Genomic DNA, 14,597 nt, shown 5'->3' on the forward strand with positions numbered 1-14,597 from the left:
AGAAATTGAAAGAAAAGAACGTATTTCATTGCACTCACTAAAAGCTTCGTTTCTTCTGGACAGGTCTGCTGTTTCTCGGCCGCGTCCTTCCCTTCCTTCGCTTCTTTCGTCTCTTTCACTATGCCCTTAGGTATGGTACCGTTGCTTAGCTTAGGAGTGAAGACGTTCGTGATCTGTTCCCTATGACAGAAACACCAAGACACATCAGATCGCGCGAGGAATCAACTTCCGACACACTAATGCCCCACGCTAGGAGAACAGCGATGGTACGCGCGGTTGCATCGCAATGGGATATCAATCACGCCAATCGCAATTTCACGTATCCGGCTTGTAATTGTACTTCCCATCGCGGTGTGCCGCGAGTTTTCACATTTCGCGTTACATTGCACGTCGCCACGGTCGAGCGTATCTGCTGATAAAAAAGTTGAGCGTCTTTTTCGACCATCTGCTCGGTTATTTTAAGGGGGTATTCTGATCTAGAGGCATGAATTTCGGGCGATTTTTGAAGCTCCGTATAAGCGAAACAACAAATATTTTTGCTATCCTTCTTTTTAGCATTTGTTTATTGATATTTCGAGATTACGTAAAAATTTCACTGAAAAAAAACTCAATATTTAAAGAGTTACGAGCTGGCAAAGTGGGTGCTGCCAAAAAAATGGGGTGTCGTGGCGTGCATGATATCAACCTTTCTGGTCATCCGAGACAAAAAATGCGAACGGATTCTTAATTAGTACGGATGCCGCTATCGCCTGAACCTTGGAAAAGTCAATGCAACATTTTTTCACAAAATGACGGCCGTTTGAAAAAAAATTTCTTATTTCGCACGTTTTTTTGACAATTCCGAACGTTTAAAAAATAGTAATATTAAAGATTTTGAGCTGAGCGTGGTCCGGACGATAGAGGAGTATACAAGGAATATTCAGACCAAATTTAAAATAAATCGGTTCGTTAGAACTTGAGATATCGTGCACGCCAACTCGAAAAAAAGTAGTTTCGAGAAAAACGCGTTTAAAGTTTTGAGACGTAGGTACTCGGGCAGCGTCTACCGTTTATTGCACATTGGTCCCGGTCCGACCGGAGCAGATGCCGCGTCACAAAAATGGCTGTAACTCATAAAATAATTGAAATTTTGAAAAATCCTTTTAAGGGCATATTCCTGAATGTCTAAACTTTGGAAATATGAAAAAACAAATTTTTCGATTTTTTCAGATTTCTAGACCAGAATACCCCCTTAACAAATCAAAGCACTCGAACACGGCTAACACGTTGACACCGTGACGGTCGTCATCGGTGAACCGCGTCGATGAATTTAATTTAACACGATTAAGAGAAGATTAAGAAGAAGAAGAGGAAAGAAGCGCGCAAATACGATACGGTACCTTGCGGAAGTTAAACGTTGTACCGTAGCGTGTTTCCATCTATCGCGGCTCGCGCGATATACAAAATTCACGTGGACGCGTATTCGGGCGAACTGACGTTCTGACGAACGAGATATCCCGGAGAACTGTAATGCACAGACTGATAAAAATTCGTACGTGTACATATTTGATTATACTGAGTTGGCAACTAAGTGACTGCGGATTTTGCCATTAGGTGGTAATGACGAAATCCGCAATCACTTAGTTACCACCCAATATAAGAAATATATTGTACATATTCGCTTCAAGGCAAGTCGCTTATGGCTATCGTTTTGGCTATTGTCAATTCCTTGTTTGCCGATCTAAAGGAAAAGAGATCGGTACATCTGATCAAATAGTTGGGTATTTTACATTTCAATTTTCAAATTCCTAGACAAATGGTACATTGTTGGGTCACGAATGACTACAGCCACCTGTGCTCGATTACTCAAATCTAGGATGTTCAGTTTTATCGTGTGTTCTATGTTCCCTGACAGAGATTTGACAGAGATCAGTAATAAAATTAAACGAAAAATTCTGCTTGGAAACTTCGAGAAGCGTGTACTTAAAATGTGTGGCGAAAAGTAAGCGACGACGAGTATACTCGTGAAACGCAGAGTACGCGTAACTGTTATAACGTAGAATTAAATTGTAACGAAACGACTGTTCCAGTTTTTGAATTTCACTAGCGACAGGGCTCGTCGTAACGCAAAATATCGCCATTTCTTCGCGACGAGTATACTCGTCAGAAACAGCTAACAGGTCGAATAACTTGATCGTAGATCGTCGTGGTTCCTGGTGATCCAACGATACCAGTTGAGAGTCACAAATTTTTCCAGCACACCTGTGACCTCGTGCAGGACGCTGAGTGAAAATCGCTGCGCCGATACGTGTGGTTCTTCGCTGAGTTCGTCGGAACGTCGATATCGTTCGTTCGTTCGTTAAACGGCCGAATACGCGTTCACAGAAATCACAGACTAACACGTTGACTGGACGAAGTAGCGCGATCGTTGGTCGAAAGTTACACGGCCAAGCGAAAAGTTGCGTGGACAACTGAAATTATCTTCTTCTTAGCGCGTTGAGAAGGTCGATAGCGCCAGCCTGGCGACACCTATCTCCAGAAACAATCAGGATAACATCACCGTGGTGACATCCGCGCTAAACGAGTCGAACAAGCTGGAAAATTAGTATTTTTGGCAAACTTTCAGGTTTAACACTCGACCGTGCGTCCGCGGACTGTCGACCTCGTCGATTTCTCGTCCGATCGAAACCGTTAAGCTTCCGTCCCGAATAAAAACGCCGTTGTACGCTATTACGTCTCGATTGTCTACGCTGAGCGATGTTTTAGATGCTCGTGAAATCCACGCGTGCAAGAAAGAGAAAGAAAAAACGGAGAAGACGTTACAAGAGGCAGGTAGAAGGATAGAAACGGGGAACAAAGAATGGAAACGATTAACGATGGAATAACGGATGGAAGAGAAACGGCAAGAATGAAATGCCACTTACTTGTCGACAAGCGTCACGGTAATTTGGTTGCCCGTCACATTTTTGCTCGCGCTGTCCCCGCTCGTGGACGCGACTGCCTCGTTGATCTGCACACACAGCAAACATCGAACAATCAGCTGGTTTGCCTCTACCGGACGACCGCTGTTCCTCGTGAAAACAAAAGAATTCCCAACGACACTTCCCTATCGACGCATTCATTTTCCTCTACTCCCCCATTTCTCTCTCTCTCTCTCTCTCTCTCTCTCTCTCTCTCTCTCTCTCTTTCTCTCTCGTCACGCTTTTATTGGAACCAGAAACGATCCATTCGATGACCAGATTTTGTACAAATGTACAAGTGGAGCATTTTGTAGGACGTTTGTGCAATTTTGAATTTTTGTACGAATGTTTATAAATAAGCAAATATATAAGTAAATAAATAAACAAGTATATAAGTAAATAAAGAAACATAAAATAAATAAGTTAAATATAGAAATATTGCGTCTATAAGAACATCGCTTTTAATATTCTACGCAACTTGACGTATCGCGCGAACAACTGACGAGGTTAGGTAAAATCTATGTACCGTCGTGTTGATTCAAATAAGCGTAATCTGGTGAAACGATGGCTTTGAGAGAAACGACTTTTTAGTATTCGACAACCTCGACATACGTTTAATATACCATCCGAGATATCAACTATCACGTGTATCTTCAGTTTCCATGCAGACACGGTCTTCTCATTTAATATGCATAAAGATGAACAGCTAACTCTTGTGCCAACTGGCAGTAATGACTCGATTTAAGCGAAAGTTGCAGATACGCTGTTCCGGCTTGAACACGGCGGTACGAGCCTTTGGTTGCGGCTACAAACGCACAAACGTCCCAACATCGAACAGACCTACCGAATGCCAGGTAATTCATCGTGTCTTCGACCAGAACCAATTTTCATCCACCTGCGATTATTACTCTTTTATACCACTCATTTATACCAAAGGATCCTAACTTAATTATTCCTATTATTCCTTTCGTTTTATAAGAAAGTGATAGATGCGCAACATTTTTTCTCGTTACTTTATTGAATTACCTACGACCCATTTTATTCTATTTCTACAAAATGCATTCATAAAATTGTTGAGATATGTATAATTTTCTGTGCTGGACTGGCTTAAACGCGTAGTAGAGATACTTGTATGCGAGTGTCGGTGTGTTGAGGTGTGTGTGCGCGGCGTTCCAAAAGACAGATGAGGGTAAACTAGTCAGTCGGTTAAGAGTCTGGTATGGAAGAAAGTGCTGAGACGCGTGCAAGTATGTATCGATGAATATGTAAGGAATCGTCGATGAAACAAATATATTACTATTTTAATATGAATCCTCGGTGTAAATTTAGCGTTCCTATAACATTATTTCGGCTTCGAAGATTCACAATTCTCAACAAAAGTAATCCATAAAATAACATAAAATATCAGGTCTGTAACTATGAAACCGGAATTTGCCTATAGACGACCCTAGCCGATAACGTAGTTATCACTAAACTGCGTCATTGATGCCAAAAGTCTTTGTTGACATCTGACAAACATTTTCGACTCGGAACGATACAAGTTTCATACAACAGCATAGTTTGTAATAGCGTTGAACGTGTTAAATTTCGTGCCTGGAAACTACGATTTGCGGACAGCGTTGATTTTCTGTTACCATTCGAAGAAAACTGCTGCGGAATCGCATCGAATGCTTGTCGAAGCTTACGGTGAGCATGCTCCTGGTAAATCACAGTGCTTTCAGTGGTTTAAAAAATTCAGAAGTGGCAATTTTGACGCGAGGAACGATGAACTTGGAAGACCATCGAAAAAGACCACCGAGCTGTTAAAACCTGGCGAAACCGTTAATACCGAGCGCTACCGACGACAAACGATCGATTTGAATCGAGCTTTGCGTGAAAACGACCAGAATATCAAAAAAGGCGACACAAAGCAATTTTGCTTCGTGATAATGCACCATCGCATACAGCAAAACTGGTCAAGGAAACGATCGAAGCGTTCAGTTGGGAAATACTTTCGCACACGGCTTACTCACCAGACTTGGCTCCGTCCGATTACTATTTATTCGCATCGATGGGACACGCACTTTCTGACCAGCACTTCGCTTCTTACGAAAATGTACGAAAATGGCTCGATGACTGGTTTGCTTCAAAAGAGCGACAGTTTTTTTGACGTGGCATCCACCAATTGCCAGACAGGTGGGAAAAATGTATAGCTAGCGATGGGCAATACTTCGAATAAAATATTTTTAATCGTTTTCATACGATAAACGTGTATTTTCCGGTTTCATATTTACATAGCTGGTAAAAAATGTCGTGCATCTATTACGAAACAAAAGAAACTTTTGGGACATTTAACCATATCTGCTGATTGAATATGGTTGCCCGAGACAAGGACCAGGGGCGTCAACTGAATCAAAGAATCTCATTCGAAAGCCTTACATTCACACAAGGTCTCTCTGCAAGTATTCGAATAGTTTCGTCAGCTTGTGCAGATAATTTAGAAACGATGGAAAAAGAAGGAAAACTCTGACAACGGTTTCGGGGTCGCAACCTGTGGAACACACGCGGCTACAGCAACGTACATACACGAGCTGCATCGAACCAAGGACGCGCATGATCGTGTGGCCACCGCTCACTGCGCTCGTTTACTTTTGCATTCCGCATATTACGAGCAACCGCCGTGACGATTTTCCCTGTCAATCGGCCCGTTCGTTTCAGAGTTATTTCAATGGATTATTTAAATCATAGTGAACGTCGTTGGTTGACGAATACGTCCCTGATTAGAATGTCCGATAGATGCCAAAGGAACACGCGAATGGAATAGGAACTAATTGTTTGAATACAATGGAGACAACCAAGCGATCGGCCACTTTATCTCGGCGATGCTCATCGTGCATGGGCACAGGAATTGGCTCTAATCGAGCCGCCATCGATTAACCATTTATCCACGCGATCGCTTCTCCAACCCAACCCCCCATTATCTTTCGACCTATTTCTTTTGGTTTTATTGCGGGAAACAGGAGAGAAAGAGAGAGAGAGAGAGAAGATGATTAATCCGTTAACCAGGATGGACGAATTAACTCGTCACTGGGCTTCACGATCTCTCTAAATGTGGCTGACGAAAATATTCGAATATTCGTATTTACAAATATAATGTTAGACGCAGACTGCGGGCATTTAAACGCGTTTATGTTCTCAATATAATTACGAGAATGAAATATATGTACAGACAGATTTTTCTAATTTCCTTACGTGTAACAATGAATATGTCGGAGACGTAGGGATTACGGGTCTTTCTTTTGGAATTTTGAGAAGATTCCCAATACTTTGGTCTAAACTGTTTGTTATAACTGTTCATTATAGCATTATAACAGTGGGCTTGGGGTCGAGGTGACACAACTGGTCAGCGAACGTAGCCACGGTCACGGGATGAACGTTTTACTTAACAGTAGAAGTACCAATATCGAGGGACCCACGTTGTATTAACAAACAAGCCCCGAGGCGGGAGCGATGACGGCTCTGCGCGAGTCTGCCTAGAAACGGCGCCTGGAATTTTGTCGATAACCCCGATCAATATGCAATTGACAAGTGCGATCGTGTCAGTCTTTTATTCTTACGATCACCTTGGAGAGTTTACTCACAACGTCAGTCTGTCAGTCTGAAAGATACCGTACGTCACGGCTAACGTCATTTGAGTATCAAGACATATCCAATTGTACAAAGAGTTATTCCGTTGACCGTGGGTTCGTTAAAACCCAAGAACATTGTCTTTACTTTAAGAGTGTCATATAATCACGTTTAATTGTCAAGTCCTGTAAAATCAGCACTTGTACATAACACTGTAAATATAAACCTCTTTGAACAACTACAATGGCTTGTCCTAATGAAGATACGCAACGCGCCCCAAAAACCAGCGCCAACCCGACAAACCTGACAAATATTATTAATTCTATCTATCTGTACATCTGTGTCTATGTAGATGTATCTAGATATACATCAGACTTGTCGCATTTCCGCAAACGTAATTAAAGAAGAATATTGTAAGCTAATCGAGACGCTTTACTACGAATATATTCTTACGTTAGGCGGATGTTGAGTAATGAGCTTTTGCGCGCTAAAAATAAAGTAAACATCCACAGTCTACTCTTCTAAATAAACTGCTTATTCTCCATTCATAATCGCGTTCATCCTTCGCTCTTTTTAATCCGCCTTCTTATTGGAACTTGTAGTCTCTATGCAAGCTCACGCTGGTTCCAAACTTTTCGCCGCTCATCTACGTCCTGGAAGATCTAGAGATCGACGTGGAGTTTAATTTAAGAGCTAACGCATCGACCGCGGAGCCAAAGTGTCGTGGCCGTTCAGTGTGAGCGGAACGTGGTCGAACGTCGACGACGGCCAACGTTGCGTCAACCACATCCGGAAGAACCACCACCGACCAAGCTACGATATCACCGTGGACTCGTCCGCACTCAAAGTTCTATTAATACGTTAAAATGAGACAAGTTGCTGTACCTCTTTGTCCAGAATATCGCACGGCTGGAACCTCCAGTGAGACGTGAGCCGCTTGAATCGTTCCTTTGCACGCCTGCAACAAAATCATGCACGTTCCATTATCGTCATCGAATACGTCATCTTTGTGAGCGCACGAACATTAAAGAACACATCGCAGATGAATAGCCTAAAATTAGAAGGTTGCAGGAAGTGCCACTGAACTTCGGTTAGGAGTAACGCCAACATTCCGCTCTTCAAACAATGAACGTCAACCGTGCGTTGTACGACGATGCAGAAGAGTATTTTAAACTCGAACGTTAAGTCAAAGATTAGCGTTAAAGGTATTCGGTTGGGAAACGTCTAATTACATTGGCAGAGAAGAAAATCGCGTGATCCACACAAGCTAGTTCTTCCACGCTGAATGAAGCTTCATCGAGAAGCTTCACCAATATGTAAATGAAGTTATGATTAAAAAAAGAAGCATCGACTAATCGATGATATAGCAGCACCTTTCTTTGGCAAATTTCTCTTAGTCGTTTCATACTGTGAACTAATGCTGGCAACTAAGTGATTGTGGATTTTGTCATTAGGTGGTAATGACCGCAATCACTTAGTTTCCAACCCAATACCAAGTAGCAAAGTAATTATAGCAAAGTAATATAGCAGCACCTTCCCTTGGCAAATTTCTCTTAGTCGTTTCATACTGTGAACTAATGCTGGCAACTAAGTGATTGTGGATTTTGTCATTAGGTGGTAATGACCGCAATCACTTAGTTTCCAACCCAATACCAAGTAGCAAAGTAATTATAGCAAAGTAATATAGCAGCACCTTCCCTTGGCAAATTTCTCTTAGTCGTTTCATACTGTGAACTAATGCTGGCAACTAAGTGATTGTGGATTTTGTCATTAGGTGATAATGACCGCAATCACTTAGTTTCCAACCCAATACCAAGTAGCAAAGTAATTATAGCAAAGTAATATAGCAGCACCTTCCCTTGGCAAATTTCTCTTAGTCGTTTCATATTGTGAACTAATGCTGGCAACTAAGTGATTGTGGATTTTGTCATTAGGTGATAATGACCGCAATCACTTAGTTTCCAACTCAATAACAAGTAGCAAAGTAATTATAGCAAAGTAATATAGCAGCACCTTCCCTTGGCAAATTTCTCTTAGTCGTTTCATACTGTGAACTAATGCTGGCAACTAAGTGATTGTGGATTTTGTCATTAGGTGATAATGACCGCAATCACTTAGTTTCCAACCCAATACCAAGTAGCAAAGTAATATAGCAGCACCTTCCCTTGGCAAATTTCTCTTTGTCGCTTCATTCTCTGAACTCATGCTGGCAACTAAGTAATTGCGGATTTTGTCATTAGATGGTATTGACAAAATCCGCAACCACTTAGTTGCAAATCCAATAGTAAGTAGCAAAGTAATATAGCAGCACCTTCTTTTGGCAAATTTCTCTTAGTCGTTTCATACTGTGAACTAATGCTGGCAACTAAGTGATTGTGGATTTTGTCATTAGGTGGTAATGACCGCAATCACTTAGTTTCCAACCCAATACCAAGTAGCAAAGTAATTATAGCAAAGTAATATAGCACCACCTTCCCTTGGCAAATTTCCTTAGTCGTTTCATACTGTGAACTAATGCTGGCAAGTAAGTGATTGTGGATTTTGTCATTAGGTGATAATGACCGCAATCACTTAGTTTCCAACCCAATACCAAGTAGCAAAGTAATATAGCAGCACCTTCCCTTGGCAAATTTCTCTTAGTCGCTTCATTCTCTGAACTCATGCTGGCAAGTAAGTAATTGCGGATTTTGTCATTAGATGGTATTGACAAAATCCGCAACCACTTAGTTGCAAATCCAATAGTAAGTAGCAAAGTAATATAGCAGCACCTTCTTTTGGCAAATTTCTCTTAGCCGTTTCATACTGTGAACTAATGCTGGCAACTAAGTGATTGTGGATTTTGTCATTAGGTGATAATGACCGCAATCATTTAGTTGCCAACCCAATACCAAGTAGCAAAGTAATATAGCACCACCTTCCCTTGGCAAATTTCTCTTAGTCGTTTCATACTGTGAACTAATGCTGGCAAGTAAGTGATTGTGGATTTTGTCATTAGGTGATAATGACCGCAATCATTTAGTTACCAACCCAATACCAAGTAGCAAAGTAATATAGCACCACCTTCCCTTGGCAAATTTCTCTTAGTCGCTTCATTCTCTGAACTAATGTTGGCAACTAAGTGATTGCGGATTTTGTCATTACCACCTAATGACATTAGGTCACTAATCACTTAGTTGCCAAGCCAATAGTAAGTAACAAAGTAATTAATTACCTTTCGATGGCGATGACCCAAGCTTCTTGCACCAGACCAGAGCTGAACTCGTCCGGCACTACTGTCAACAATTTCAAAGCAATTAGTCCATCTTCCTTCCTTTCGTCCAATTCTACTTTCAAATAAACACACGAACAATAAACACGCGATTCAGCTGAACCGAATTGCGCATCGTTTATCGGACGACGATTAATTGTCGCAACAAATCAGAGACACGGAGAAAACAACACAGATATAGTGTATGGTATATTTTTCCTTTTAGAAATCGATCAAATGAAACAAAAACGATGAAACGTTTCATTGCTCGAACCGCAGATGTTCGTACATTTATATCGAGTTGGCAACTAAGAGATTACAAATTTTGTCATTAGGTGGTACTGACAAAACGCGCGATCACTTAATTGCCAACCCAATAGAAAATATGCAAATGCAAGCGCGCATATAACCCGTGTAATATTCTTCGCAATGTTACACTAACAGAGAAATACGAATTTGCATAAACATACACAGTTTGTTTATTAACAATCCTAGGATGCATCTGATACGCGAAAATATATAAAACATCCAAAGTATAATATCTAATATAATTTGTAACAGCAAAAAGAAATATTTTCTTAGGTTCCATGTCGTTTGTCGCGATCATAAGAATATGAATTTGCGTAAACATGCACAGTCTATTTATTACTAATGGCATCGTCGCAATAACGTCACGATAATATCGAAATAATATTAAAACAGTATAAAAATACGATAAATATTAAAATAAAATTATCACACGGCGCTGAAATTTCATTAGCCATAATCTTTAAAGATTAACAACCATTGCAAAACTAAACCAACGAATTCCTATTTTCGCGAACCACGCAAGTACCATTTTCAAAATCCACGTCGTCGTCTGTCTCCTCGTCGTCTATGAACTTGATGGTAGACAGGTCAAAGTGCGTCGCGATGTCCTCCGGTTGTTCGTCGCTCGTCGCAAACTCGATGGACTTGGGTACATCGTCGACTATGGATTCGTCGACGATGAACGTTTGTCCATCGGCTCCCGAACGAGACGAGCATCCGCACAGGAGCATCCTGCGGAAGAACTTGGACATGTTCCTCAAGGGTCTACTCTGGAGGAATCGAAGCTACTTGCAGTCGATGTGCTCATATTTCTGCAGCTTCGAATAGAACGATTTTCGGTGACGTCAAAGCGCGAACAAAGTTTCAGGATCGTCTATAGCAAACTGTGGAATTTCTCCGAGCTTGGCGAATTTTCACATTTTTATCTTCGAATTTGTACGAAGGCGCGGCATTTTACGAAGACTCCTCGCAATCGCCAAATGTTGCTGGATTGGCGAATTTTTCTACGGTCGTTGTATCTCCAGGAAAACACAGGATACCACGAGAGCTTTAAATTTTACGAAATCGTCTTTTCCATGTCTCTGTCGAGTTCCTCGAAAGTCGCCACGTTTTTACAGAAGCGCAAAACCTCGCGAACACTGCGGATCTCCTGAAATTTCTAAACTTCCAAATATCCGGAAATCGGCGAATTTGTCAAAATTTTCCGCGTTTCTCCGCACACTGGCAAAGTCACCGAAACTTTACGAAATCTCCGACATTTTCGAAATTGCTCGCCATCGACGAATTTACCGAGATCACGAAATTTTTCCCACAGCAAGAAAATTTCACGAGATCTCTGTACTTGCGCGAGATCGCTCGATATTTCGGTGTCACCGTAATTTTCCAACATCGGCACCGGCTTCTTCTCTTCGAATCCCGGGAATTTGTTATCGCGAAATTGGATGGAACTGCAGGACGCGACCAGACAGACGGAAAGGAAAAGCGACGTGTGCCGAGCCGCACGTGTCGCCGAACCATAGAAAATAAACGCTCGGTCCAGGGCTGAGAATGGATGGCACCGCGAGCTTACCAACCAAGAGGTTTATATTTGGAGTCGTACATTGGCATCGGCGGTAAAAATGAAGCGGCAGAGCCGGCTTCTAGGCGCTTTACGCCAATGCCAATGAATCCATTAACGTGTAATAAATCATCGGCAAATTAATCAGTTGGACGTAGCCTGTCGAATATTTCGCACGAAATTACCGAATAATGTGGAACGACGCGGATCAAACGACGCGCGCAAATGAAATACCGCGTTAATCTCTCCGGCGATAACGAGATGATTTGATCAACGTGTTTGATACGTTACTTCTTTAATCGCATTAGTAAGTCGAATAACGGTACGAGTAATTTAGAAATGACGTTATTAATAATTTAAATGGAAGAAACGAGCGTTCTCAGCAGCGAAAGAAAAATTCGATTTTCGTAGAATTTTAATAGTCATTTTTTATTACATAATTTTTACTTCGCTTATCTAGTAAAATAAATATCGTTAATTGTTAAGCTTGCTGATTAAAAAGTAAGTCGATGTGGAAAGTAAGTGAATTATTAATAATAATATTTGATTAAATTGAATTTTTATATTAATACCTATCGTTATATTTCCTAATTTATATTGATTAATTCCATCACGAATTATAGTAATTTTTAAATTATTTATTTAATGAATTTAAGATAATCATAATAAATAAATATATTTCAAATATTTATATATTTTTAAGAATTATAATTTATATTATAAATTATTCAATATTATATTAAATATAAATATTCAACTGGACATTTATTATTTAATCTATCAATAGCATTTCCTATATGATTGAAATTTATTATTTATACAGCTATTAATTTTCCTGTAAAAATCCTTAGTCATTTAGTTCCACTTAATTCGCCAAAATTTTTAATAAATTTTATTGTAATTATTGAATTAATTAGATTTATTATTCGTATTTAAACTTTATTTATTCGTTTATCAGCAAATTTAATTTCATATAATACGAGTCCAATGCGTTTCATTCTACGCGTTGGGAGTGTACGAACAAGGCTGAGCCATAACTATATCTATATATATATGAAATATGTACCATCTGTGTTGTTATATCGTCGTTAAATCAATGGTGTTGATAATACGCGAAAACAACAGCTCGTTCTTCGAACGTTTGAAAACGTAATTCTTCCTAGTCTTGTGTTCTTGCTCGTCGATTTGATTCTCTTTAGCATTTAACACTTTGACCGGCCATGGTTTCTCCTGTGACGCCACGGTGCTCGTTGGTGACCAGAGCGCTTCAACCTCTTACAATTGTAAAAATCGTATGAAAATTGACAGTTAGGGCATTTTGAATATAACCGATAAATAGAAGATGCTTTGAAAGAAAAAGTGCCCCATTGAACAATTAAACGTTTTTATTAGAACATCAATAAAAAAAAATGAGAACAAATCTTGCATCTAACGGTGCACTGTGTTTGCGTCCATATGTTTGAGGGCCAATCTACGAATATTATTATAAACACAGCTTAGAAAATAATCGTAAATGCTGCTTTATAATCATATATATAATTGAAGTTAGAAGTGTGCACATAACCTTACTATTATACAGGGTGGTTGGTAACTGGTGGTACAAGCGGAAAGGGGCTGATTCTACGCGAAAAAAGAAGTCGAAAATATAGAATAAAATTTTTTTTTTAATTTTTCCATCGAGACAACGATCTACAGTGAGATCCGTTATAACGTACCGCACGCGTACCGAGCGAAAATTCAAAGTCGATTTTCTCGAAAACAAAGCCTCAGACGAAAAATTTTTATTCTATATTTTCGACTTCTTTTTTCGCATAGAATCTCCCCCTTTTCGCTTGTACCACCAGTTACCAACCACCCTGTATATAATTGAAGTTAGAAGTGTGCACATAACCTTACTATTATATATAGAATGAGCAAATACTGTTTACTAATATGTGGTGGCCCTCGACCACGGAATTTTCCAACGGCTTCGTTACACAAAGCGCTATACCTTCAAAGCGTAAGGCCGACATGCCTAATGTATCTGTAACGTGAATTCACATCAGAGACCAGGCCACACACCGCGAGCAAGATGGCGCCCAGATGTCTGCACATCCTTGGCGCGTACCCTCAATAGTTCTAAGTACCCACCAGGGGTCTTGGAATTTTCATAGTTAAGGTCCTTCGGACCAAACGAGTATCTCTTGTCTTAGGTTTCCTTTTACGTTTATTGTTTACTACGGGTTAACACGGAGAGTTAATTTTCCTCACGTCTGGTACGTTCCGTTAGCAACTTTCTCACGAGGGCGGCTAAATCCTTCCTGGTCCACCAATCGTCTTATTATCCAATCGGAGACGGTGTCTACTGCCCTCGCTTCCCTAACCAAAATTGTCATCGACAAATCCGATAGTCCCGTGTCCTTGGACACACCCACCCCTAGCTTTCCTCAGACACAGTATCGTCAGTAAAACTTGGCTTATTCTGTATCCTTAGAATAGTCAACATATCTTCACCGGTCTCTACCCTTATAACAGTCGCGTACTTAACGTATCAGTGTAACTAAGTTTTACATCACGTGGTTGAAGTGAATTGTGCTTTATGTTAATTCAGTGTGTATTCCATTTTGATTGCTGAATTCATAATAAAGTTTAATTAAAACAAAATTAATAGTTGCGTTACGACTCAGCTATTTTATTTCATCATCCAACCCTCAAGTTTACGTGACATATACATCGATATCCATACGATTCTTTCTCCGAATATTCGGAAGAACGCATACGTGGCAACCGTCGCAGACATCTAATAAACGCGCGCGTAGTGGGGATATCGAGGGGCAACAAAGAAAAGAATCCGTTTGGTTTCGAACCAAAGATTCATTCTGCCCCGAGCTGCGAAGTGCGGAAGGTTTAGTGTCATAGAGAAGCAAACACAATTAGAGACACGTGATTATTAACTCTT

The 14,597-nt window shown here is 40.4% G+C and overlaps 1 protein-coding gene across 6 annotated transcripts in view; it reads right to left on the reverse strand.

Moving 5' to 3' along the window:
* Nucleotides 1–14,597, reverse strand: part of LOC138178229 (uncharacterized) — a 134,964-nt gene that overhangs the window by 95,664 nt on the left and 24,703 nt on the right. For 3 of the 6 annotated variants that reach the window (XM_069109864.1, XM_069109870.1, XM_069109861.1), the window contains 4 exons: nucleotides 9,757–9,817; nucleotides 7,431–7,503; nucleotides 2,904–2,989; nucleotides 39–180 (listed from right to left, as the gene is read on the reverse strand). In XM_069109864.1, the coding sequence (XP_068965965.1) occupies nucleotides 39–180; nucleotides 2,904–2,989; nucleotides 7,431–7,503; nucleotides 9,757–9,817 (362 nt within the window). Of the gene's footprint in view, nucleotides 1–38; nucleotides 181–2,903; nucleotides 2,990–7,430; nucleotides 7,504–9,756; nucleotides 9,818–10,627; nucleotides 10,869–14,597 lie in introns of those variants that run through there. The other 3 variants (XM_069109865.1, XM_069109862.1, XM_069109866.1) reach the window with 2 other exon arrangements.

This window comes from Bombus flavifrons, chromosome 3, assembly GCF_040668555.2.
Source record: "Bombus flavifrons isolate JBK064 chromosome 3, iyBomFlav1_principal, whole genome shotgun sequence".
Taxonomy (NCBI): Eukaryota; Metazoa; Arthropoda; class Insecta; order Hymenoptera; family Apidae; genus Bombus; species Bombus flavifrons.